The sequence below is a fragment of the Rhea americana genome, unplaced genomic scaffold, assembly GCF_003343005.1.
Source record: "Rhea americana isolate MKP2758 unplaced genomic scaffold, rheAme1 scaffold_1, whole genome shotgun sequence".
In the NCBI taxonomy this organism is placed as follows: Eukaryota; Metazoa; Chordata; class Aves; order Rheiformes; family Rheidae; genus Rhea; species Rhea americana.
In genome coordinates, this window is record NW_028185038.1 from 18,588,078 (window position 1) to 18,614,526 (window position 26,449).

Consider the following 26,449-nt stretch of genomic DNA (forward strand, 5'->3'; position numbering starts at 1 on the left):
AGGGTTGCATCCATAGGCACAAGTAGCATTTGATTCATGTGTCCTTGTGCAGCTTTGCTCAGTCTGCCTGAAAATGCAGCAGTTTACTCTGTTTGCAGGGCAATGTCTTGTGGGTAGATATTTCATGGTTCCCAGCGCCATTCAAAGAGGAAGCCAGCAAGCACTCTGCCAAGGGGAGGTTTTAGCTCATTTTTCAAGGTGAGCAAGAGTGTCACAGGACTCTTAAGACTGCTCTTAAGGATACGACTGAGAGAACAGGGAGAACTGATGCTTGGAGGCCAGTTTCTGCTCACCATTGTGTCTTTTTGTCCATAAACCAAAAGATTTTTCAGGGGTCTTTGTTGTAGCACATTAATACAGCACCATCTCATAAATTTCTGCACCATTTTTGTACCCCAAAGCACCTATCCCTTCAGTCACTAATTTCCGTGTGATAGAAGAAGGACTTTTTAGCTTGAAGGTGGCTTGGACACCTCCCCTGGACAAGCTGGAAGGCTACAAGATCTACATCCCTAGAGGTGAGTTGAGATTTTATAAAGTTTTCTGAATTTTTTTTTTTTAAATGAGCAGCGTCCTGAGAACAGGTGGCATTTTGTCTAAGGCCTGACAGTGTCACTGCAGTACAGTGCTCCTGCTGTCACTTTGGAACAAGACCAGTTTACCCTCTTCCAGACAGCGTGGTTCCTCCAGCAGAGAGTAGGAGCATCCTTTGAAGGACTTTCTTTTGAAGGGCAAGGTGGGGATGATGCTATGGATGTCTTGTATGCATTTGCACTGTTACATCCAGATCCACTCTGGATACTGTTGATATTCAAGTGCTTAGGTGTGGACATGAGGTGAGTTCAAAATTTTGATATGGCCCACACATTCCTGGTGATCTGTAAGATTGGGGATTGTGTGGACATGTCAAATCTAAGCTACAGCATGAGCGTCAACAAAAGCACATGGATTGGGGGCCTTCAACCATTTCAGCTATGCATTCAAATCAGCTGCTGTGCAGGTTCTTCGCCGTGTTGTGACAACATTGCCACGAGACTAGGCCTCAGGCCCTGGGAAGGCAACAGTGCTTTGCTGCCACTATTCTCTTTGGTTTTGCAGTCAACAGACCAGGAATGACCTACGAGCAGGTTCTGCAGGGTGACGCCACTTCCCACGTGCTGGATAACTTGCAGGAGGATAGAGAGTACACCATCAGCATCTACGCGGTGTACCCTCAGGGGCCGAGCCAGCCCATGTCTGCCGTGGGAAGAACATGTAAGAGGTTTGACTCATCAGCTGGTGTTATTGCACTAAGTGGTGTGTTCACACCCTTTACTACTGATAACCACTCCACACTTGGCAGTGACATTTGGGGTTACTAGATAAATAACGCATTCAGAATTTGTGTTGCATGGAGAACTGGGGCAGGTTGCAGGGGCCAAGGGTTTTCTGGCACCTGAAAGCCTACCCATGTGTTTTCCATAAGAAACCTTCCCCCATTGACTGCCTACTCGTCCTTCCCTGTCTGCATCACGTGCTGCCTGCCTTCCTCACCACTCATGTTCAGGCCTCAGACCTCAGTATCTGGAGGCTTCGGACTTTGAAAGCAATGGTCACAGATTTGTGCATTTTCTCCACTGCTTTTGGGCCAGACAGCTGTCTTATACAAGATACCATCAGCCTGCCAAGCAGTGCAGGAGCCCTTAGAAATCCCACTCCCACTGACAGATGGGCTGGAGAAACAGAGTTGTAGGAGTGGCAGCCAGTAAAGTCATCAACTGGCAAGCAGGTGTACTGAAAGGTCTGTTCCCTGTTCTTCCAGTGAAACTCCTGCCTGTAAAAAGCATCGTGCTGCAGAACCAGACTACTGACACACTCCAGGCCAGGTGGAGTCCAGTCCGAGGAGCAACTGGCTACAGGCTCACCTGGATGTCAGCAGGTAGAGTCCTGGGAAGCAGAGAGAGGTATGTGCGTTGATGGCAAGAGAGCTGCAGAGAAGAGCTGGGAGGCCCCCGTCAGCTGGATGCATTGCTGCCTTCTGAGACAACAGCAAGTCCAACAAGAAGCTGGAGGGAGCCAGGTTTCTTGGCTCCATGAATGGTGGAGTTTTCTGCACGTGGAGATAAGTTAGCAAGTTAGCAGGCTGCAACAGAGAACCATACCATTGTGGTATGGTGAACTAAGTGAACTTTGTGGGTGAACTAAGCAAAAATACCCCCTCTTGCTCTGCATAAAGTGGGCCATCCTATAGCCAGCCTTATTAGCGTGGGCTTAGTGACAGCTTTACCGGCCCTGAGTAGCCCAGGAAAGGGTTAATAGCCAGCATGCAGCTAGTAAAGTACTCTGTGCAGAGCAGCATATCCCATAGCTTCCATGTATCTGGGATTACCACTTGTCAGGGGAGCTGGTACTAGATAACGGAGTGCGAGGGTTGATCTTGTCAACGCAGCTGCAAGACTTGACTTTGAAATCCAGCATCCCATAATGCATCTAAATTCTCAGTCAAATTTTGATGTTGGAAGACAGATCTGCATTTTCCAGCTGGAGCTTTTCCTTTGCCCTTAACCCAAACACATTTTCATTGCAGGAGTGGGGGAGCGGAAGTTAGAAATTCAGGTTTGATGACATATTTTGGCCTTGGGAGATGGATGTTTCTGTGGTTCAAAGACAAGATGGGATGTCAGGACACCTGGGCTCCATCATAGACTTCAAATAAATAGCACACACTCCTCTGGCTCAGCTCCCTTGGTTATGAAATAGAGACATCTCCCACCAGGGGAAGTGGGAGGTTAGCTGGAGAACAGCTCTGAAGGTCACCAGAAGGGAAAAAAACAAATATGAGAATGCTATAAGATAGCTTTAAGCACTTTGTAATGAAGCAGTAGTGAATGGTTCTCAAGAAAAAAAATCAAGACACACCCCACTCAGGTGTTTACCCAGGCCTTGTTCTATATCCCACACAAGTGCTCAGCTTGTGACATCTTTGGGGCAAGGACTGCTCGTAGGGACCCCCCTTCTCAAGGGAACGGCATGCGACGTCCTCAGCCAAATGATCCTACGGAACAGGTAGCAAACTTGAGCGACCCATAACCTCCACTTTGAGTCTGTTATTTCAGAGCAGCCGTTTCACCCAATACTGCTCACCCCGAACACAGGGGTGGCAAAAGCCTGGGGGCAGCCCACTCTCACCAGCTGGCCCCACAGACGGCTGCAGTCAGGGCTTCATCCTGGCTTGGCGGAGCACGCAGGCTGCAGGGTCCCGCACCCACGAGCCAGCCCGTTTCCCAGGACAGGGCCAGGCTTTACAGGCACCGTGACGTTGAGACTGATTTGAGTGCCTGCGCGTAACGCAGCCTTGCTGCCTAACAGTAACACACAGTATTTCTCTTTGGCCAGCTTTCCCTGGTGCCTGGCTCCACGGCGAGGGGAAGGGGGGCTGCCTGCAGTCACCCCATGCTGTTATGCACAGATTACAGTGACTTCTTGGCCTTTTCTCCCTGCATATAAGGGTTTTAAGGAGGAAAAAAAAACCCACCTTATGTCTGTCCCAGAGCATCCATCCCAGGGAATGGAGGAGGTTGATTTTTTTTCTTTGACTTCTAGGACAGAGAATAGATAAAAATAAATGAGCGGCTGATGTGGAGAGAAGGTCCATGTGTGGGGTGGGAGAGGGGGATGGGGCGCAGAGTGCTGGTGGAGCTGAAGATGGGGACATGGCACCCTCCAGTGACCAAACTGCAAATGGCAGCATCCCCCCGCCAAGCTCCAGACCTGCTGCGGCCTGCACCTCTGCACCCCCTCTGCAAAACCAGGTGCAACCCGAAGGGGTTAGGTGTTAACTTCTCCAGCTCCAGCTCCTTCTGGGGCAACGCTGAAACATGTAGCTGAGCAGCTGATAGTTTAGAGCAGAGATACAAAGCAAGGATTAACCCTGAGAAAAATGTGTTGTATGGCATCAATGAACTCCTGTGTCCTACGGGGAAGGCAGGAGCTGGGCAGCACAGCTCGGGTACCAACTCACAGTGGGCTGGGCAGACTACACACTATCCTATGGGACTGCTTGCAATACCTACACGCAACTGTTTGTGTGTTGCTGACTTCATTCTTTGGCCTGAAAAATCCTGAGCTGCCTTGACCTGTCAGTAATCACTGAGGTCTACCCAAGAAGCTGAGTGTAACTTCTAGCTGTATAGAAACCAGCATCTTAGCCAAGATTTGTGCATAGTGCACCTGCATCTCTGTGGTTCTGGCTTTGAGGACCTTGCTGGCACATACACAAGCTAGGAGGAAGACGTTATTCAATCTCATTTAACCAGAGCGGAATGGAGACAGAGAGACCTGCGGAGGCAGGAATCCAGCCCTGCCACCCAAGTACATTTAAAGCATCCTTTCTCTTCTCATTTCTCCTAAGACCAAGTTGTATGTCTGGGTGATGCGTTCAAAGTTACAGCAGTTGCTGTGTAGTCTTTGGATGGTCATTCATGTAATCACACATATCCTGGGCAGATGGCCCTTCTTAGCCTGAACCAAGGGAGCTCAGCCACGGTTTCCTTTTGCAGAGGGCAGCATCCAGGACGTGAACCTTGGCAACACCTACAGTTACTACATGATCCAAGGGCTGCAGCCTGGCACAGAATACACCGTCACCATCAACCCCATCTTTGGCGATATCGAAGGGCCAGTGGTGAATAGAAAAGCAACTACTGGTAAGTGTCCTGCAGCAGGGATGAGAGAGAGGAAACCAGCCCAGAGGACACAGCCCAGGAATGAGGCTGTGCTAAGTCCATGAAGGGAGATCTAGGGGGCTGGAGGAAGGGCTGGGGCTGCATGTAGGGTCCAGATGTGGGGAGATGTAGGAGGTAGGGTGACAGAAGGGGCCTCAGATTGGAGAGAAATCCATTGACAACATGGATAACCAGGCTATATGAAGAGGATAAGCTGGCTGAGGTCTCTGGGCAAAGGACAGGGTGAGGAGTAGGGTCAGTGTAAGCTAATGGGAAAGCCAGGAGGGGCTGCTGTTACAAGTTTGGGGCTAGCACTAAGGCTAAAGGGGTAGCTTTAAGTTTAAGGTTCTCTGGGGTTTCTTAGCTCAGATTAAGACTGAAACATGGTGAACAGATGAATCTGATGAAGTTGGGTTGCTCTGGCATTGGGATGGTCTTTCAGAGTTTCCTGGAAGTTCTTTTTCTCTCCATGTGACCAAGCACCTGTTTGGAGCTTGCTGCGTCTCTTGTATGGGGCTCCTCCCTCTGTCCGCTTTGCAACCATGTCCTGCTTTAGAGTGGGAATGCCACACGGAGGGAGAGGGAGCTACTCACTGGTACAGACACAGAGACCAGAAACACGTGGACACTTTGGGAAGGGCTCTGTTAGCAGTGCTGGAGAGGTGCCATGTGCTGTGTGGCTCCAGCCAAGGTCACAGCTGGCTTTTGAACAGCAGATGGATAGCAGAAATCCGTTTGCTTGCTCTTTTTACAAGCCAGGCTCTCTGTTCTCAGAGCTGGTGTCATCCGTAGTCATCACCCTGTCTGTAATCTGTCACACATACCAGTCTGAGTCATCATAGCTTTTTAGGGCCAGTTAGAAACCACTGGGACTTTGATGCAACTTGACAACTTTGTTCTCTCACAGTGGCATCGAGCACTGTCCAGATGCTGAAAGTGAGTGAGATATCCATCAACAGCGCTCTGGTCTCCTGGGACTCAGTTGCTGGGGCCACAGGGTACAAAGTGGTCTGGGGTCCTACACCAGGTGAGAACCCACTCTCAACCTGCATCACCCACACCTCTCCCTGTAGCACAGGGAGATAAGGCACTGGAAATGTCAGGGAATTGTAGATATAGGGGCAACTCCAGCACATTAGCTGGTCTGGGCAGCCTGTCCCACTTCAGGGCATGAACTGAACTGAGAACTTACTCCTGGTACTGGTTCAGTGTCAGCAGGCAGGGTACCTACAGCACATATCTTCAAATTGATCCCAATGTTAGGCATATCCCAATCAGTGCAGGAGTCCTGCATCACTTTACCCCAGTCCTCAGTCCTGGTGTAAGTCAGCAAAAGGGCTCTGCGTCTCCCTAGAGATCATGAGGAGGGTCAGAGCACATTTTGGAACAGCCTCTAGGCTGAACTAAGTTATTCAGGGTCTGGCAAGGTCCCAGATGTGAGAGCTACTGAGGTGTCTCTTTACTCCACTCTTCTCCCTTCTGCAAGAGTGGGAAGAAATAGCTAGGAACTATGTTTTAGGAAGTGGGGCTATGCCCTCATGGCTTCCCAGCTCCTGTCTGACTGCCCCTCCCCAGATCCTGCTCAGTGAGGGGCCCAAACACACGCATGGACATGTGCACACATGTCTTAGAACAGAGCTTCTCTCAGGTCAAAGATGGACTACAAGGTAAACATGTCTTTCCCAGTATGCAACAGAACTGCTTTCCAGGCTCCTCAATTTTCCTCCTTTTCTATTTTATTTTCTCTCTTTCCCAAAGAATTCTTTGGCAAAGACCGCCCTCGGCAGCTGGCCCTCAACAAGTCAATCACAGCCTACCAGCTCCGAAACCTGGCCCATGATACTGAGTATGTGATTTCCCTCTATGTGCTCTTTGGCTCAGTAGAAGGACCAGGGATCACAACGGCAGCCCGGACGTGTGAGTATGGGCAGAGCATTCAAGTAGTTACCATGCAGCCCTTGCATAGTCGGTTCAACGTTGTATATCCTTATAAAGGCCATACACCAGGCATCCTGCACCCCTCTCCTGTCATGTTAACCTTGCATCAGTGGCACCTAATGGTCCCTCGCCCTGCTGACTTGTTGTGCCTGGTAAGTTAGCTCTGGGCTTTCTGCCTGGGAGTCTTCAGAGGCAAACTGGAGTCAGCATGCTCTGCAGTGGATCGGATCTTGTGCAGTGGAGGTGGGCAGAGCTACAAATACAAACTGCCCAGTCTGCACTCACTGGGCTTTTAGGCATTCAGAAATCTAGACAAATGGCCAAACTCTTCTGCTCTATCAAAAAGTCCAGCTGGAAAAGAGGAGAGAACAGGGAAAATTCTGCTGCAGGGAACCATAGGGAGATTCAGGGAGAAGAACATCACAGTAGGGTCCCTCCTGCCAGCTGTTGCCTGGTGACAAGTGTTTCCCTTGAGGTGATAGTATAGGCACATGGCTCTCAGAGTTGCTCCTAACTTGAGCTAGAGCATAAAACACTCTTTGGTGTTAAGGGAGGTAGGATGCACACATTTAGTACTCCTGGGGCCCAGACCTCAAGTAGTACAAACCAGCATCTGTGTGGACGAGGATGATGCGACAAAGGAGATGGGCAGAAATACAAGTTCTAAACCTTTTCCAGGACTTTGTCCTCATTATACTGCCCACAGGGAGCCCTGATGGGCAGCAGTCAGGGCACTGTCTAATGCTGTCCTCACTTTGCAGCTCCTCTGGGCTACGTCTCCAATTTCAAGGTGGCATCCTACACCAGCACAAGCCTGTCTCTGTCATGGAGTGCCACAGCAGCTGCCACCAAATTTAAAGTCACATGGAGCCCTGTGGGAGCAGGCAAAGGTGAGCAGAGGAGCAGTGCACATGCTTGTTCCAGGCACAGACATAGGTTTATGTTCAAGGCCATGGGAGATACCTTTCCAAACTCCTGGTCTATTGCTGTGCATTAGAAGGATGCCTTGCTCCATCCATGTTACTTCTGGCATGTAATTAATGAATTGTAACTGTATACAAATGCAATCCACAGGACCAGAAGGTTTCACCTTGCAGTGCTTGTATGGACTGGTTGGACTGCAAGAACATTGACGGGGTATTCACCAAATGCTGGTGTTGTAACACTTCCCAGTTGAGAGCTCCGATGTGCAAAATGGAAACTCACAAACTGTGGCAGGTCCCATTATCACGACAGACCCCAGGACTATTCACCCCACTATCTGGGAGAGGAAAGAGGTCTCACTGTTAAGAAACTTAGGCCAGCCTGCACCCACTGGTTTTAGTTTCTTCCCTCTTTATATTCATGCTCTTGTATTTATGAAGATAACCCCAAAGCTCTGAAACAGTAGTACAGCAAAGAATGAATATTTCTCTTGGAGGAGATGCCACCAGCCTCACTGGTGAGCTACAAACTCCGAAGTACTCTCTCCATTACAGAAAAGCAAGTTGCCAAGACTCAGTACCTGGGCAGCAGAGTATTGGCATATCGGATTGACCACTTGCTGCCTGACACCCTGTATAAAGTCAGTATTCGGGCTGTCTTCAGCAAGACTGAGGGGCCAGAGGTGACCCTGACTCACCACACAGGTATGTCCTAACGGAAAGGCCTCCTTAATGTGTGGACATCGTGGTTAGAATCATGGACCTGTGCATTGCACCAGAGACTCTGTTGGCTGTGCTACACGCGTAGCCACCGTAGCTAGTAGCAATGGTCCATGGTGGTACGGCTGACACTACGGGCGTAGACGAATCATGCTGGCATGTTAACCAGCCTTGATACACGTAGGCAGCCCCGGCTGTACTAATGCACGGCCTAGTTCTGTTTACCCACAGCAGTCTCGAGAAGGCAGGCTCTGAAGCCTGTGAGCTTCAGAACTAGATTCAGAGCTAGGAACTTGGCTCTGTGTAACTTGGGGCTCTTACTTCTGACATCTCGTTCTGGTTGATTTTTGCAGCATCTCTTGCAGACTCCAAACTTATCCAGACTGTCCAAGATCTGAGGATTACCGATATTGGCATAAATAGTTTGAAGGTGTCTTGGAGGAGGCTTCCTGGTGCAACTCACTATAAGGTATCCTGGGTCCCATTCAGTGGTAAGCATCCTGCTCTTTTAATCAGTTATGATGTGAGGATAGAGTACAAAGATACTCATAACATAGGAGATTAGCTCGAGTCATCTCTTTTCCCACAGGTGATTGGGGTAGATGAGGACTATAATTTGAAAAATTCCATGGACTTGTCAAAAGGGACGGGTTGAACCCCTGAATGTTAACCAGGTTTCAGTCTGTAACAAAGTCATCAGTCATTTTTAGTCGTAGCTGGGGGTCTGGAGATTGGTCTCCCTTCCAGCAGCATATTGATGCCTTTGTGACCAGATCGCTCACCTGCGCATGCCTCGGTATCCTCATATGAAAAGTGAGCTAATAATACTCCTCCCTTGCCATTTCCCCTAAGATCTGTGCGAGGAAACTGCTGTAACAATTGTTAATAGCAATTGCCCTGCCCTTGCTACGTAACAGTGTTTTTGGGAATGACTGCTGTCAGGTGGCCTGGAAACCTCCCAGCTGGTTGCAGCAGAGACCCTCTCTTTCACAATACCCAAGCTGAAGGAGAGCACCACCTACACCATCTGCGTGTCTGCGATGATTGAGGGACGGGAGGGAAGCTCGACACTCCTCACAGCCAAAACCTGTGAGTACAGGGACTACAGGGTGGGACAAGAGCATTTCTTACTGCAGTGCTGGGGCAGGGGGCAGCTCCCTCCCAGGGGCTGCGACAGGAGGTGGGAATGGAAGAGGAGCAATACTGGCTGTCACACACGTTACAGCTTCTCAGCTCCCACCAGCCAGTGTGTCAGAAAATGTGCATTGATCCTTTCTTCTTATTGCTGAGAAACATGGGGGCTTTGACTTGTCTTCTCCTGCTTGCAGACCATCACTGTGAAATACTGATTTTGTGATCCATTACCTTGGAAGCTCTTTGGTTACCGTTACCAAACCACTCGTGATTCAGTGATGTTATCCAACTTGACTGATGGTCTGGAACAGGCAGATTTGGAGATCTAGTGGTAGAGAAGTTTGGGGTGTTGAGTCTGTACTGTGGTTTCAGGGAGCACTAGCAGTTGGCACAAGTGAGCAGCCAAAAACTTCATTCCCAGTGCAGAATCCAAATGGAGATCCAAATGGATCAGATTTCAGAATCGCTTTGGAGAAAAACACAGCAGTCCAGGCTAAAGATCTGATGGTAGTTATTTGTGAAAACTCTACCAATTCCCACCAAATAAGCATCTGATTCATTCAACTTTCGAAAAACCCTTACAATGCTCCGGGGAATGTTTCCTCTCGTCCTGCAGTTAAGTAGGCAGAAGGTTTCTGAAGCTGGTTGCAGCCTTGCACACACATCTTTGCGCTATGGGATTGATATGATCTGAGAGATTTACCAGGCGCTGGAGCTGTGGACAGATCATGTTCATTGGCACAGGGATGTGCTTCAGGCTTGTAATTCCTATCTGGACTTTTTTGCCTTTGATTTCAGTGAGGCTAGAATTTTAGATTTCCAAAAGATGCATTGGCTTTGTTTTAGCCCAGCCAAGGTCTCGATGGTAGCTTCTACTTACCCACCCCATGCTTTGCCTGCAAAACAAGAGCAAAAAACAGGCAAAAAACAGTCACTGTTTCTTTTTCTCTGTCCAACAGTGGATTTACCCAAAGTGACTGAGTTCACAGTGCAGGAGGCTGCAGAGACCAGCATTTCACTGACTTGGACAGCTGTTCCTGGAGCATCAATGTACTTATTAAAATGGCGCTTGTCCTCAGGTAACATTTTTTTGGTGGGAGAAGAAAGAACAATTTGTAATTTGGACCTCTCCTGTGTGAGCTGCCACATCACCAAGAAGATTGGAGGATAGAGCACATAGTGTAGCAAGTGGTTCCATGAGCAAACATCAGGGAACCGGAGATTTCCTATGGCTTGTGTCTTGCAGAGCTTAATCAGGATCTGGTTGTTGGTTGAAGCTTTTCCTGAGTTTGGGCACCCACAATGTTCCTATCCCATGTGGACTCTCTGGTATCTAATACTATTTATGCTACTGTTGTAGCCTTCTCCCCAGAGCAGGGCATCGGAGGACCCTCTTTTCTCTGCACCATCACCTGTCCTTACAGAGCTTTTCTGCAACATCATGAAACAGAGGCCTCTTTAGGCTCAGAACTGATCAAAAGTTTGGTCCAAATTGCCCAGTGAGTTCAGAAATTCGTAATAAGGGGGATAAGACAAGAGGAACAAATAACCTGTGTGGAGAACCTCATATAAGCCTTCTTTTTTTTTAGGAAAAAGATAGGTAAAACTACTGTTCTCCCGTATCTGTTTGCCCCATTGCTAGTATAGGTTTAGTTTAAAATATCATGGACAGAACAAGCCTGGCTTGCCCTGTGGTCTGTGCAGTTCAGCACCTGGTCTTAGAGCCAGCTGATGCAGTGGAAGATGCAAGTGGCAGGTATTAAAGGGGAAATTTCTTTCCATTACCAGCCTTAAGTGGCTGGCTGATTTGCTGAAATGTCACAACTTGTGTCTCTGAGTATTCTCTGGTTAATCTGGGGTAAGTGATGCTGTCACTGATCACACCAGCACCAGCGCTTCTAAGACTGGCCCCTGGGACTCCCATACATGACATCTTTTCATCTCTGCTTCCTCCTTTGTGTGAAAAAGAGAAAGAACTGGAAACTGTCTGACTCAGTGAGGAGGTGCGCAAGATGACCTAGCTGGTCCTTCAAAGTCCTCAGGGGAAGGAAATGGAGACATAAAAAATTTGGGGAAAAGAGCCTGTGTGTTGCCGTTATCAGAGTCTGTTCCTCCAGAGCACTCGCTGTTCCAAAAGTCACCACGTGTCCATCAGGGATAGTCGCAGCAAACTCACAGAGCGGTCAAGCGGCCGTGCCCATGATGTGAAGCCCTTCTGAACTGCAAACCTTCATACAGCCCTCATCATGGGCTGTGACATCCTGCTGATGTTCTCTGGCTTCGCTTACCTGTTTTCTACTATTTTTGATATATAACTCTCAACAGTTGCTCTTAACATCCCCTTTTCAATTCGTGATCCTTATTAATGTTATTATTCCTTTTTTTTTTCTCTCTGAGCACGGGCTGGTTTTGACATCAATGCAACCTTATTTATTTTGTATCTGTTTAAAAGCTTTACTATTTAGAGAAGAGCTTTAAAAACTTTCCTAATCACTACTCACAATTTTTAGTGTGTGCTTCTTTTTTGCAACGTTTTTTTCTTTGGGTGGTTTGCCCTTTTAAAGCATTGGCTCTATCATTTTTTCCTGGACTGGGCCTCAGTCTATTTCGACGTAGCAGGTCGCCTGTCACTGTTACTTCAGGTGCTAACTTTTTGCTACTGATAAGTTCATCTTCACAGGTCGATAAAGAACAGGTCTGACACAGAACTCCCCTGTGCTCGCTGCAAAGCTTTTTGAGTTCCCAGGTCGTCTGCTTTAATTTTTTTAATTCCAAGGACATTTTGGTGTTGACAGCTTAAGACTCCCAGAATGTGTCACTCAGGATAAAGTCTCCTGTGATAACATCATCTTTTTTGCTCTGCACATTATGGATAAGTGATTAGGGAGTTCAACATTCAATTCTCTGGGGTGATTTTAAGTGATCTAATGCAACTGTTCCCCTCCTGTGCCATGCTGTTAAATATCGATCCGTAAGTATTCAGAATCATTGGTTTCAGAGTTGTCAGGGACTTAGAAATGGATAATGCCACACTTAGTCCCACGTTGCTCTCACTCTCTCAATCCTTCTGAAATAGGTTTATAACTATTGATTTAACATTCCAATCAGATGACTCTTGCCACCACGTTTCAATGGTAACAACGAGGTCAAACATATGCTCATAAGTGAGTAATTCCAATTTCTCTTGTTTAATTACCCAGGTTGCCAGCATTAGTGTATAAAAGCAATTAAGAATTTTGTCTCTTTGTGTCTCTTGGTGCCTTGATTAATTTTGTTCTCAGAAACTTGATTTTTGTTAAATGAGTGCTTGTTCATTACTTCTTTCCCTTGCCCCCTTTTTAAGCTCATCTAATGCCATTTTCCCTACCCTACCCTAGCCAGCCTGTCCTATAAAAGACTTGTTCAGCTTCTGCTCAGCTGGACATCATCCCAGCTATATAGCTCCTGTGTCCAGTTTTTCACAAAACTAAACCCACACTTCCCCATTCAGAGCCAACATTCCTCCCCGACACGACAGAAGGGACCTTGGAGAAGTTCAGCTGGACGTTGGCATCTTCCCTCTTCTTTCTGCCTTCTCTTGACTATAGTTGGACCGCCAAAGCTGTGCGTTTGGGCATCCACCACAATCAGTACTCAAAAACCTATTTAGTCTTGCAGTTGCACCTTAAGCATTATCATTTGCTATCCTTTGCAAAATATTAGTATCACTCTTCTTAGAAAACCCACCTCCAGTAAGGACTATCTTCCTTCTTCAGTGGTTGCAGATCTCTTCCAGTGTGTGCTTCCCAACCTTGTGGGCTGTGCTGAGCATTCATAGAGTCACAGAATCAGTAAGGTTGGAGGCGACCTCTGGAGATCATCTAGGCCAACCTCCCTGCTCAGCAGGGTCACCCAGAGCATGGCAGACAGGGTTGCATCCAGGCGGGCCTTGAAGATCTCCAGAGAAGGAGGCTCCACAACCTCTCTGGGCAACCTGTGCCAGTGCTCCGTCACTCTCACAGGGAAGAAATTCACCCTCACGCTCAGCCAGAACTTCCTGTGCTTCAATTTCTGCCCATTGCCTCTTGTCCTGTCACACAGGACAACTGAAAAGAGTTTGGCCCCGTACCCTTGACACCCTCCCTTCAGGTACTTGTGCACATTGATCAGATCCCCCTTCAGTTTTCTCTTCCCCAGGCTGAAGAGGCCCAGCTCTCGCAGATGTTCCTCTCCTCATAGGGCAGATGCTCCAGCCCTCGGATCATCTTTGTAGCCCTACGCTGGGCTCTCTCCAGTAGCTCCATGTCTCTCTTGGACTGGGGAGCCCAGAACTGGACACAGCACTTGAAATGAGGCCTCCCCAGGGCTGTGTACAGAGGCAGGATCACCTCCCTTGACCTGCTGGCAACACTCTTCCCAGTGCACCCCAGGAGACCATTGGCCTTCTTGGTCACACGGGCACATTGCTGGCTCATGGTCAATCTGTCATCCACCAGCACTCCTAGGTCCTTCTCTGCAGAGCTGCTCTCCAGAAGGTCAGCTCCCAGCTTGTGCTGGTGCCTAGGGTTATTTCTCCCTAGATGCAGGACTCTGCCCTTGCTCTTGTTGAACCTCAGGAGGTTCCTCTCTGCCCAGCTCTCCAGCCTCTCCAGGTCTCTCTGAATGGCAGCACAGCCCTCTGGTGTGTCAGCCACTCCTCCCAGCTTGGGATCACCAGCAAACTTGCTGAGGAGGCACTCCATCCCTCATCCAGGTTATTGATGAAAAAGTTGAACAGGATGGGACCCAGCACTGAGCCCTAGGGGATGCCACTAGCCACAGGCCTCCAACTAGACTCCACACCACTGATGACAACCCTCTGAGCTCTGCCTTTCAGCCAGTTCTCAATCCACCTCACTGTCCACTCGTCTAACCCACACTTCCTGAGCTTCTCTAGGAGGATGTTATGGGAGACAACGTCCAAAGCCTTGCTGAAGTCAAGGTACACAACGTCCACTGCCCTTCCCTCATCTACCCAGCCAGTCACTCCATCACAGAAGGCTATCAGGTTGGTTAAGCAGGATTTCCCCTTGGTGAATGCAAGCTGGCTACTCCTGATCACCTTCTTTTCCTCCATATGTGTGGAGATGACATCCCCCTGGATATGATCTCTGTACCTCCTGCCTCAGTCTGCCAGTAGTCTCCTGCATGTCCCAATGTATGAGTGTGGTAAGCACACACTGTTTCTCAGTATGTGAAATCCACCCTGTCCTCCACTCTCTGGTGGTATCAGGCTGTGATCCATCTGTCTCTACCGGTGAAGCAAGGCTGCCCACTGCTTTTTGTGTGTGGTAGTTAGAACTGGTTTTAGTGCTACACAGTGGTGTGGCTGCAAAGGAACAAGTAACTGAACTTCCTAGTGAGGGTTCCAGGTCAGGCAGGGGGGTGGGTAGTAGATTATTACGCTGCTCAGATTCACAACGGTCCAACCCTGTGCCATAGATCTGTTTTTCAGCAGAACTGTCAGTGTCTTCCATACAGGGAATCTCTTCAATCAGTGTAGCATAACATCTCAGCTAATTATTATTATTTTGACTTGTCTGCCTGAAGGAATGGGGTGAAGAGAAGAAGAATTTGAGTAAAATGCAAGAGAATTTTTCTCTTTCAGGGGGTGAAACCTCCCTTTCAAAGGCTTTTTTTTGGGGGGTAATCAAAAACATTTAATGCAAATAAAACAGATTATCTACATTCATTAATTTTTTCCCTGGAAACTATCTTTTTTTAAGGGAAAATGCTACTTTAGAATGAAAAGCACAAATTTCACTTTGAACAACATCAAAAGTCATCCTTCGGCATTTCCAAAATAAAACACTTATAAACCGTCAAAACGTTGTTATGATGTTTCCACAGATGTCATTATTTAAAATCAAAACTGTTTACTGTGTGTGACCAACTTTCTCAAATAATTTTGGTCCTATTTTTCAGGAAACTTTCTATTCATTAACAAATAAGAATGTTTCTTCCTTTATTTTTTCCAGCTTCTGATCCTTCCCAGAAACTGTTAACAGCAGCTTCTAGATCGTATCGAGTGACAGGGCTGAACTCCAAAGAAACATATTTGTTTTCTATAAGGCCAGTCTTTGGAGAGACTGAGGGACCAGAGACAACACTCACTGGACATACAGGTATGAAGGCTGGGTGCTGGGTGTTGCATTTTCTCCTTGGTAACTGCTACTGAGACGTATTTCTTGGCTTCCTTACCCTTCTGATGCTTTGCAAGATAGTGGCATCTAACTAGAAAGGGTTCAGCAAACACATTTTTTTGCTTGTCTCTTACAGTGGGACTTCACAGAGATTCAACTCTGCCAGTATCTCCTGTTACTTCTCCAAAAGAGACTACTATGAGGTCCTCCTCCACAGCTTATAGCAATGCAAGAACCACTTACCTTCCACCGGGCACCAACACAACATTAAAACCAACCTCAGAAACCCTGATATCAACCACCATAGTGTCTGCACCACGGACTACTCTGCCTGGGCCAAGTGAGTGTGTATCCATGTGTGAATTCAAGGATGATGATCAAAACCACCAAGTCTCGTGGTCTCCTCTGATCTCAGGAGCCAAAACTAGTCTTTATTCTCTGAGTGTTGGATAAGTATTTTGCTCATTCAGCCAAATGAAGGCTGCAAGAGAGGGCTTGAATACCATCTGGAAGTACATTTGGTGGGCTAACATCAGGACAGGAGAAGAATGCTGCAGGCTAGCCCACACCAAGGGAGGTGCCTACAATGATGTTTAAGCTAGATGTTAAAAAGTTGCAAATGATAGTCTTTTTAAGAAGTGAGCTTCTGGATTAGCCTTCCTGTGGAATCTGGGGAATGAAAAGACCTATCTTCCTTGAAGATGGAATTTTAGCTGCCTATATGAAGAGTTATTTGTGACATAGTGTGATAAGGGAATTTAAATCCAGGGTACAGGGACTCTCCAGATCAGTGTTCCTCTGTATGCCAGACTTCCCATCAAGTCTAAGTGCTAGCTGGATGTGGTGCTGGTGAGGCAGGAGATAGTACTTCCCCCCCAGTAATGGCAGTCCTAAAGGTCCAGAACAAATTGTTACACCTGTTACTGTCCTAGAACTGCCCCAAGAGCCAGTTACTGATCCTCTTACTGTGATACTCCCCATGAGGGCAACCAGCGCTGGTGAAGGGGAAGACACAAACCATATAGCACTGCCCATAGGGGAAGGGCTGCCTACTCACCAGCACTTGGCATCACAAGACGTATTTGTGCTTGGGTTTGTTTCGTTGTTATGAACACAATGAAATGTACTTCTGCTTTAAGACTTCACGATTTACGGAAATCTTCTCTTGCCTTTGCAGTCTGTGGCAAGTTCAAAGCAGATATTGCTTTCCTGGTGGACGAGTCCTCAAGTATTGGCCAGAGCAATTTCAATAAAGTGAAAGACTTCATTTTCCGGATCATATCCTATTTCCCTAAGATTGGGCCTGAAGGGACACAGGCAAGAATTTGTTATTCTATTTCCTGAAAGTGTTTTCTTTCCGGTTGTTCACCTTTTACTCACCCTTGCAATAACAAGAGTCTGCTAGCTCATACATTGTGTTTCACAGAAGTGACATACTTTGCCTAAGGCCACATCAGACTTCTATGGTCTATCAAAGACTAGAATAAGAGTCTCCTAGCTTCCAGCCTGGCTCCCTACTCATTTGAGAGTATTTTCCATCTCTTGGTTATTTTTCCAAGACCAAGTCATCAGGAAAAAAGCAAATCCTGGACTTATTAGAATTCAGTGTTTCATCCTGTCTAGATTATGGAGCCCATGTATATGCCAGCATCCCCTGTTTCTGTCCTGGGTGAGGCCATGGATACCCTGCTCCAGGGCCAAGGATATCCCTTCAGAGCCCCATTTCTGCCCACTTCCAGACTGATAATGGCAGGAGACCCAGGTGGGTGTCCAGATGGGAGATGCAGCGCATGCCAGCGGCTCCTTCTCTAGACAAACCAAATCCCAAGACCATGCTGTGAAACACCTCAAGGGTAGCTGCAGCACGCGCTATTAACTGACAACACAGCAAAGCCAATGGGAAGACTCAGTAGATAATTTAATGTAGATTATTTGTATTTAATGATCAATTACCCCATCTGATATCTGAATCAGCTTTTTGAAATGGAGACTTAGGTTGCTTTCTTTCAGTTGATCAAGAAATGAGGAATTCCTTGCACTCTTTATTTGCAGGTAATCTGTAAGATTTAGGAAGGCGACGACGTTTTCCTGAATTAACAGACTATTCTGGTGAGATGAAGACATCTCAGTTTAGGTGGCTATAGTATGAACTTCATCTTTTTTAGCCTGGCTTTTTCTTTGGCAGGTTGCTGTAGCACAGTACAGCGAGGAGCCCAGAGCAGCGTTCCACTTTCACCAGCACAAGGATCGCAACAGCGTTCTCAGAGCCGTCAAGGAGCTACGCTATGCTGGAGGCAACACAAAAACTGGTGTGCATGTGTGAGCCCACATACGGGTTGTAGACCTTATGGCTCAAGAATGAGGCTAGAGTCCAGAAATGCATTTGTCTGAGTGTTTTGAACCCATTTTCCTATACCTGCTACAGGTAGAAAGTTATGGCCAAAAGTTCTTTAAAATTTGAGAACAAAGGATGAATTTAGTTTTATTTCCAGACATGGCTTATCCAACTAGCCTGGTGCCCTTGCTTGTGTCCTATTTTTACTACTGGGTTTCTCTTCATTGTTTTATACCCTTGCCTACACTTGAGGGATTTTTTTTACACCTAGCCTGGAGAGCAGCCCATAAACATTTGATAAGGATAGTTGACGCTAAAGCACCCTTATTACCCACTCTATGCACATTTATTTAAATCAGCAAATTGCGGGGTTTATTGTCTTGTTACCCTCACAACAAAACAGCATGCCCTGCTCTATTTTCGTGGTATGCCATCACATAGCAGTCCTTTGTTTAGCTCTATTCAAATAACACAGCTCTTAATTAGCTGCTTTTGACTTGGGTAGCTAAAAAGCCAAAATGTAGACAGCACCTACTCCTTCCTGGCACAGTATTCTTGGTTCCCTGAAGGTACACAAGCAGTAATGCTAAAATGGGGGTAGTTAGTTTTAACTTTATCTGTTATAAATGGCCCACCTAACTGCCTTCCAGACAGTACAAATCAAAGCCTTGAGACCAAAGGCACCCATATATATTAACTGAGGCCTTGTATACCTCAGCCTGGTGATGTATTAGTCAGGAACGTAGAAAAGTGGGGCTAGGCAGAATACAAGAATTTGGACAGGACTGGTCAGGTAGAGAGGTAGTATGAAACCAGTCAATTTGCAAATTCTTAGATAACCTTGCCTCTAACCCTTCTTTTATATGGATGTTGTGTGGATGGATACATTTCCTCCCTCACAGGAGTCTTTCCATCATATTTTGGGGCTTCTTAATCCTTTCAGGTTGAAGGCTTTTTTTCCTGAAACTTTCACGATCTTTCTAAAGAAATTTCAAAATGGGAATTCGGCGTTTTTTTCCTAAAATGTTGGGGAAATGCTTCAACTCTCCTGAATATATTTCTTTTTCTTTTCTCCTTTCCAAAACTATATCTGCTGAATTTAACCTAAACCATCTTAGTCAATCTGATTCATTGCTGTCTCCCTCCAGAAAGTGTTGCCTTGCTGTAGGAGCTGCTATCCACTTACAGGGCTACACTGAATGTCCTACTTTGCCCAGCTGTGGAGTGGAAGCCATAGCCCTCCTCACCTGCAGACCTAATATTTAGACAGATTTACACAGTGTCTCTCTACATTTGCCCAGGTCGTGGTATAGCCTACACGCTAAAGGAGTTATTTCAGTCCTCCAGAGGGATGAGAGCAGCTTTCCCTCATGTGCTGGTGCTTGTGACCGATGGGCGATCACAGGATGACGTGTTACCTCCAGCCAGAACAGCCCATGCTTTAGGTAAGGACTGCCGTGTTGTGTTTCCCAAGGCTTTGTTTATCCTTCTAATACAACCAGGAGCTGAATTTTCAGGCTGTTCTGGGTGGTATATTGCATGATTTGTGCCTTTCAAATTCTTTGTTGGCTTTCTTCACTCCTTTGTCTTTTCTTCTTTTCATTATAAACTAAGAGTTTCTTGGTTTTGCTAGAACTCGCACATGCTGGTTTAGGTGAGTTGTCTCTTAACTGTTGGAGTATGTATTACTACCAAAGGATATCAACAAGAAGAATATGATGGGTTTGAAAACTCTGATTCTGAACATTTTTCCATTAAGCAAGCAATGTGTTTTAGGGATCCGCATCATTGCTGTGGGTGTCTCCGGAGCTGACCCTGTTGAGCTGAACAGCATCTTGCTGCAGCAAAACCTCCAGAATGTTTTCTACATCAGCACATTTGATGACTTTCCCCATATCCTCCAAGAGCTGATAGAAATCATTTGTTCTGACCTGCAGCCGTCAGGGGCCCAGCCACTGCCTGGGGAGGTGAGCTGTTTCACAGAGCTTTGAATAAAAGCTGTCTTGCTTGGCACAGCTCATGCACAAGGGCAGTCGCCTACCCATGAGCCATGTTTCAAAGCAAGAAGGGCAAAACAGATTTGGGACTTTGGGTCCAATCCTGACCTCACTTGCTGCCCAAACCTGGAAACAAAGAATAAAAGCTTTGAAATGAAAGGAGTAAAAAAGGGGAAGCTAGAATACGGCTTTGAAGGTTTTGTTACATAAGGCCACTGCAGGGATGAAGCACTTGAACATACTGTAATTTCAATGCCCTCTTCCAGCTATGGTCCGTAGATCATTGGTAACGATGTGAATTTGTTTGCAGGGTATCTCAAGCAGCAGTATTTGATAGCTGTTTCAGTTGAAAGATTGGTGATATAAATGCACAATAGCCTCTTGACATCTGCTGAAGGTTGATGGTGGTGTCTGGCCCCAGAATATGGAGGATCACTAATCTAACCCCAACTCCCTGCTATAGGTTGCCGAACACGAAGCAGATAAGCAATTGCCATTTGATGACACAGAGAGCAAGCTGGTCCCTGGTCCACCTTCAGCTGAACCATACATCCAAAGAGGAGAGGAGACTTGTGGTCCTTGGTGTTTAAAGGTGAAAATCAGTTTACTGATGTCTATTTAGGGGATTGTATTTCAGAGCACTGTCTCAATCATCCCCCTCACTGCTCTGGTCAGGTCAGCTCTCACACCTACACTGCATTCAGTGCAGTTGTGTCACCTCCAAGGCCTTTAACTTTGGAGACTGTGTTCATATTTGGGGGGGTCATCCTACGACCTGCCACTTCTGCAGAAATAAACACTGGGAGGCAATTCTACCCATCCACCAAGCAGAAAGCCAGAGGAAATGAAGAATAGTAGTGGCCATGTACCCTGAACTCACCGGAGGAGGTGGGTATCCATTTTTGCCAATTCTAAGGCAAGTTCAGTCTTTCCAAGTAGTTTCCTGGAACTGTCACAGAAAAAAATACCCTGACAGAGTCAGCTTTGGGAGGTTATCTGCTAAGCTGTAATTCCTTGCTCTCTCACCAGCTTCCTGAGTGGCTCTGGATAATTCATTCAGGTGTGCTGGTTTCATTTGAGTAAACGAGTGTCTCCACAGTAGTAAGTCATCATAGTGAGAAGTTAGTTGGTGTAGTCAACAAAGTGTAGGTTGTGATTCAGTCCATAAGTATTCAGAGAGAGATGTTTATGCTGGTGGCCATCTAAAATGAGGTGAGAAGAATGTCACCCCCATTGTCCATGGATGGTTGAATTAGATCTTTTTCTCACCTCTGCCAAATTCCTTTCCACAGTTTCTCATGAGAGGGAAAAATTCCACTGAAATTACCTTTAAGTTTTGGCAAACATATAACCAAGAGCATTTACTGCCTCTCTGAACCAAAAAGGAGATCCTGAACTGTAGGTGTAACAAGGCCAAGATTTCATGACATATCAATTCGTTCCCTGACTGCACTTCCTCCTCCCTCTGCTCTGTGTTCTCCATCCTTTCTTCTCAGTTTTGGTGCAAGCTGGAAACACTTTAAGCAATGCATAACCTCAGAAGGATGTTGAAGGGTCTAAGGATATGGACAGGTCTTCTACAGGGTCAATCTTAACACTTGCTTCTCTTGCATAGGTCAAGGAGTGCGCTAGTCTTTGTTTTGCAGTCACTCTGGTTTAGGTTTATTTGCCATCCTGTGGTGGGAAATAATTTCCTGAACATTTGTTCCATTTTCTTTTTCCTTTCAAGAACTTAAGGGTCTCACCAGCTCGTGGAGGTTATGACCCATACAGCTTTACTACAAAGGGAGAGAAAGGAGAGAGGGTGAGTCCATCCACCTCAACCATCCACTTGGTTAATCAATATACAACTAAATAATTAGTAGCAAGGCAGAGATCTATCCTAGAATCTCAGAGTTTACAAAACTTGTCTGGGTTTGAAAATTTGATATTTGTACTTTTTCTCCAGCGATAACTTGGCCTAAAATAAAATGATGCAGGTTTTATCTTCCACGTGATAGGGAATTGAGTAGGTATACTAGGAATTGAGGACTCCCTGTAGCAATGCACAAAGCTAGGGGTGCCCAAAGCTGTTTGGGTCTGCAGGTCTGGAGCTGTAGCTCACAAACTCTTGCTTTCTATATGCTTAGGGCTTACCTGGGAAGGATGGTATTCCTGGGCTGCCAGGCAGACCAGGGCGGACAGGTCCTCCTGGTCCCCCAGGACTCAAGGTATGTATTTGCTTTAACAACACTGTAAAAATGACTTTTAACAGAGGAGTGAACATGGCTCTGAAGTCTCTCCCTCTCTTTCTTCTCATTTGTAGGGTCTCCCTGGCGTCCAAGGTAATATGGTAAGTATTTTAAATGCAGTAAAGATCACCCACGAAGTGGGACTCAAAACCTTTGCTTTTCAAGCCTTTCAAAGGCCAGTTGGGCTAAAAGCAGGCAGAAGCCCCAAGTGATCCATTCTGCCTTCATGAGGGTCTGTTGCCATCACTGAATAACTCCTAGCTAAGATGAGAAAGAGTCTGTCGGCTGTTTTTCCAGGATCTGCCTCTCCTGCCAGCCAGGACTCTCACCACTAGCTGTGAACTTGACTCAGTACCAGAAGTGTTGTTCAGGTTTCCTTCTGTTCAGAAACCTGGCACACAATGCAGCACAGCATTGACATATTTCTAGCCAAGTAACCATCACTGAACCAGAGCTATTCACGGAAAAAAAAAAAAAAGAAGAAGAAGAAGAAGAACTGCAAAAAACTCTGCCTGCATTCTGCATTTATATCTCAGTCTTACTACACTCCGTCATACATATAATCACCAGTAGCATCATTTGCTCACAGACATCCTGTACACTAATTATGCTTCTAACAGTTCCACAAAGGTATTCATATCATTGCTTGGAAGACACTCATCTAGCTAAACCAGCCAAACCTTATGTACCCTTGTTTTCACTAGAAGTACTGCCATTTGCTCCATGCTGTCAATTTTACTAGAGATAGCATAGCTTTACACACTAGATCAGCAGTCAGCTACAAAAATGTCCCTCATCTGCTTTCACCAGCGCTCTGTTAATAGACATTTGTGTTTGACAAGGTAAATCACCTTCTAGGCTCTGAGGACTCTTTTGAGAAGGGCTGGTATCAAGGTGTCCCAGGTCATCTGAGATCCCCTAGGATTTCCAATGCAACCATGTACAGTAGATAAAATATGGGACTAATGGAGCACTTCTGAAATGAGACCTGGAGGCCAGGCAGGTATCACAGAGCATCACAAACGGCAAAAGCCATTTGTGCATGTGTATCTGAACTAAGTCCTGATCTCCACCACTTACAATGGAGTGTAGACAGCTGGCTCATGAGGAGACACAACATTCGAGTATCATAATCTTCAGCTGAACCCCATCCTTTGGTCTTAATTCAGTTGCATAAAAAGAGTCCTCATGTGTCATTTGAGATGCCCTGCTATCCCACCTAACCTCCAGCTGATACTCTAAAATGGTATAGATCTCCTGTAAATCCTGTGTCATGTCTACCAGTGTTAGATACCTGAGAATATCTCAGGCATCCCTGGATATCTCTTACCTGCAAACATCACTAGGGAGGGACATATAACACACTAACAGGTAACACCTACATGATTCACATTAGTGTTGGGACCAAAACCAGTTACTCACTTCAAGGAACCTATTTTCATAAATTCTTAAGGGTGAATGACATTTTTTTAGAGGTAGGTCTGTAACTTGAACATCCCACAACGATGGTCTTGCAAATGTTTTGTTGTTTACTGATATGTAATTTATTTTTAATTCTAGGGATCTCCTGGCTATCCAGGACCAGTGGGACCAAAAGGAGACAGAGTGAGTTTCATTCCTGGATTTCACTGGGAAAAAGCCATGGTAGCACTCTCGCCTCTTATTTCCAAGTGTGTGTACAGTAGCCACTAGTGCATGTGAACTTCTGAGCTGTATGTTTCTGCCCTTGTACAGCTAGCAGCCCTTGAGGAGTCTTTCTTCAGTTTTACTATGAGACAGCTAAAGTCTTCACAGAGAAAACTGGCCAGTCCTTGTTACAGGCCCTTGGCAAAATTCAGTAGGTTATTTTCACAGGGAGGTAGGACTCTGTTGGGTCATTCTGTATTTTAAGAGCTGGTGCTATGAACAAGCCTGTTTGCACCCATTTAGGACAGAGAAAGGCAAGGTTTCATAACCTGTCGTGGGCTCTTCCCAGGAGCAGCTGTCCTGTCCTTTCCCCATGCCCCTAATGAGCATGGCCATGTGCTTTCTGGTATCTCCACAGCAGAGATGCAGCAAGCAGGCGGTTTGGGTTTGCAGCATAGGGAGGCTCTTGCCTTTCACAGGCTGTTTGCTCTCGAAGGATGCTGATCTTACAGCTGCACCTAAATCATGAAACTACTTGTTAGTGCCTGGACTGCCCAACACAGCTGAGCATGTGTTCTCCCCTCTCGTGCAGGGCGAACCAGGTTATGTCCTGGGAGGAGTGGGGGTGATTTCCGGTCAGAATGGGCAACCTGGTCCTCCTGTGAGTATTGTGCTTTGGCCTGCTGAGCTTATGTGGGGCTAGCAGAGCAACTAAGGGACTGGCATGACCTTCTCTCTCCTGGTTTTTGTGGTTGCAGGGACAGAAAGGGCAGCCAGGAGTTCCCGGAGTAGCAGGACCACCAGGTTTACCTGGGCCACAGGGACCACCAGGGATGTCCATCAAGGTGAGCAAGGTTATTTGCAGCATAGCTCTGCACTGTTAAGCCATAGAGAGCGGGGCACATGGCATAGCCCATGGTCCCTGGACAACCTGTTTGTTTAAGGGCACTGGCAATACATATTTCTTCTCTCTGTTATGCAAAAAATATCTACGTCTTCAAGACCTCTGCAGTGCTGAGGCCTGTAGGATTCTCCCACTGAATCACATAGGCTTAAAAGGAGGTACCCTGCAAATGGCTTTTCCTACTGTGAAGGCCCTGCTGTTCAACCACAGTTCAAAATGACAGCCGCCAAACAGCAGAAATCGATGACGGAGCTTGAAAAGGTTACAGTCAGGCTTTTCTGATGTGGGGCCAGATTCAGTGGTCACTAAAACTTTTCCAGCTTCAGGTCCTTATCCAAAAACTGGATTTAGAGTTTTCGCCAAGTGTCCCCCTGTATTGGGGGTACAGATCATCTCAGCAGAGATCAAGGGTCCTAAACACCCCTCATCTACCCTAAGGGGAGTTTGGATATCAAATTTCCTGGGTTGAGGTGTCTGGAGTGTGAGAGATAGCAGACACCTCTACCAAAGCTCTGTTTACCCTCAGGGGTAGTGGATTTTGGTCTCTGGGCTTGTCAGCCTGCAGGAGCTTTTGCTGGAACTAAATTTATAGAGAAACCCCCTCCCCGTCACTGCCATTTGGTTGGAAGTAACAGAGAGGGAAAAGCCAAAAGACTTGCAGCATTGCGCTGGGGTGCAGGAATGGTCGGCAGCTGCTTTAATGAAAGGGGCGTGCTGCTGCTGTGCACCTCAACGAGGAAAGTGGGGAAAGACTGTATGAAGGATCTGCTTCTCCCTGCTCCCAGGCTCCGTGGTGACTTTTCATGTCCTCTGTGTTTCAGGGTGAACCAGGGGATTTGGGTATCAGGGTAAGTATCTGAGGCTCACTTTCACTTTCAGATGTGGTGACAAGCCTTGTTTTTTTATTCATAAGCTGCCCAATAGGCTCTTATTTCAGTCCTTGCCAGGTGCCCATTGAGACCATGCTGCTGGGACACATGCTAAGACTGTCCTGTGCTTCATGCAGGGTCCTCGTGGGAGGAATGGCCTCAAGGGTGACAAAGGAGGTGTGGGAGAGCCGGTGAGTTATTTGCCAATGGCCAGTTGCTGAAGGAGAGCCACAAGCCACCACCAGTGGTGGAAAAGCACCACTGACCTTGGGACACCAGCTACTGAGGGTGGTCATGCGGGGACCTGTCTATTGACAGTTTTCATCAGCCGCCGCTTTGGGATGCTCCACGCTGCTGACAAGCCCTTCCTGCTAGGGCTGGCAGATTAAGCAGGGCCAATTAAGCATTTCTCACTTTGTCAGCTTCATCCTGCTGACCTGTCATTCAGGAGTTATCAAAGGGAAATGTTAGAAACCCAGCAAAGGCATGTGATAACAGTCATTCGTTTTGCAAAAAGCAAACACATGCTCTCCTTCAGAGCGCAGGGTGAAAGACTGTGAGAAATGCATCCATCACCACACTCGTAACTGCAGTAAACCCTCTGGTGTAGTCAATCATGTTGGCAGATGGTAGCAAGTGTGGCCTAGGGAAGGCTGCTCCAGAAATCCATGCCTTAGCCTGGCCTTTTATAAAATACGTCTTCCTGACATGTTCATTTCCGTTGAGCTCAGTTAGACGACTTTCCCTCAAGCCTCCACTACCACCATCACCCATGAAGCAGCTGAGTACAGCTCTGCTCCTTCCCACAGCACTCCCCATTTCAGGAGAGGCAAGGAAGAACTGGGATAAGTCCAGAGGAGGGCAAGAAAGCAGATGGAAAGCATGGGATATCAAATGGACCAAGCTGG

The 26,449-nt window shown here is 46.8% G+C and overlaps 1 protein-coding gene across 5 annotated transcripts in view; it reads left to right on the top strand.

The window, feature by feature from the left end:
• Positions 1-26,449, top strand: part of LOC146601893 (uncharacterized) — a 131,729-nt gene that overhangs the window by 25,534 nt on the left and 79,746 nt on the right. For all 5 annotated transcript variants that reach the window (XM_085299787.1, XM_085299796.1, XM_085299803.1 and 2 more), the window contains exons 9-34: positions 402-518; positions 1,099-1,254; positions 1,802-1,918; positions 4,539-4,685; positions 5,611-5,730; positions 6,462-6,620; positions 7,403-7,531; positions 8,120-8,269; positions 8,638-8,775; positions 9,227-9,373; positions 10,378-10,497; positions 15,415-15,561; positions 15,716-15,919; positions 16,757-16,896; positions 17,765-17,888; positions 19,216-19,359; positions 19,691-19,881; positions 20,375-20,503; positions 21,641-21,715; positions 22,041-22,121; positions 22,217-22,243; positions 23,703-23,747; positions 24,361-24,429; positions 24,527-24,613; positions 25,494-25,520; positions 25,679-25,732. In XM_085299787.1, the coding sequence (XP_085155913.1) occupies positions 402-518; positions 1,099-1,254; positions 1,802-1,918; positions 4,539-4,685; positions 5,611-5,730; positions 6,462-6,620; positions 7,403-7,531; positions 8,120-8,269; positions 8,638-8,775; positions 9,227-9,373; positions 10,378-10,497; positions 15,415-15,561; positions 15,716-15,919; positions 16,757-16,896; positions 17,765-17,888; positions 19,216-19,359; positions 19,691-19,881; positions 20,375-20,503; positions 21,641-21,715; positions 22,041-22,121; positions 22,217-22,243; positions 23,703-23,747; positions 24,361-24,429; positions 24,527-24,613; positions 25,494-25,520; positions 25,679-25,732 (3,044 nt within the window). The remainder of the gene's footprint in view (positions 1-401; positions 519-1,098; positions 1,255-1,801; positions 1,919-4,538; positions 4,686-5,610; positions 5,731-6,461; positions 6,621-7,402; positions 7,532-8,119; positions 8,270-8,637; positions 8,776-9,226; positions 9,374-10,377; positions 10,498-15,414; positions 15,562-15,715; positions 15,920-16,756; positions 16,897-17,764; positions 17,889-19,215; positions 19,360-19,690; positions 19,882-20,374; positions 20,504-21,640; positions 21,716-22,040; positions 22,122-22,216; positions 22,244-23,702; positions 23,748-24,360; positions 24,430-24,526; positions 24,614-25,493; positions 25,521-25,678; positions 25,733-26,449) is intronic.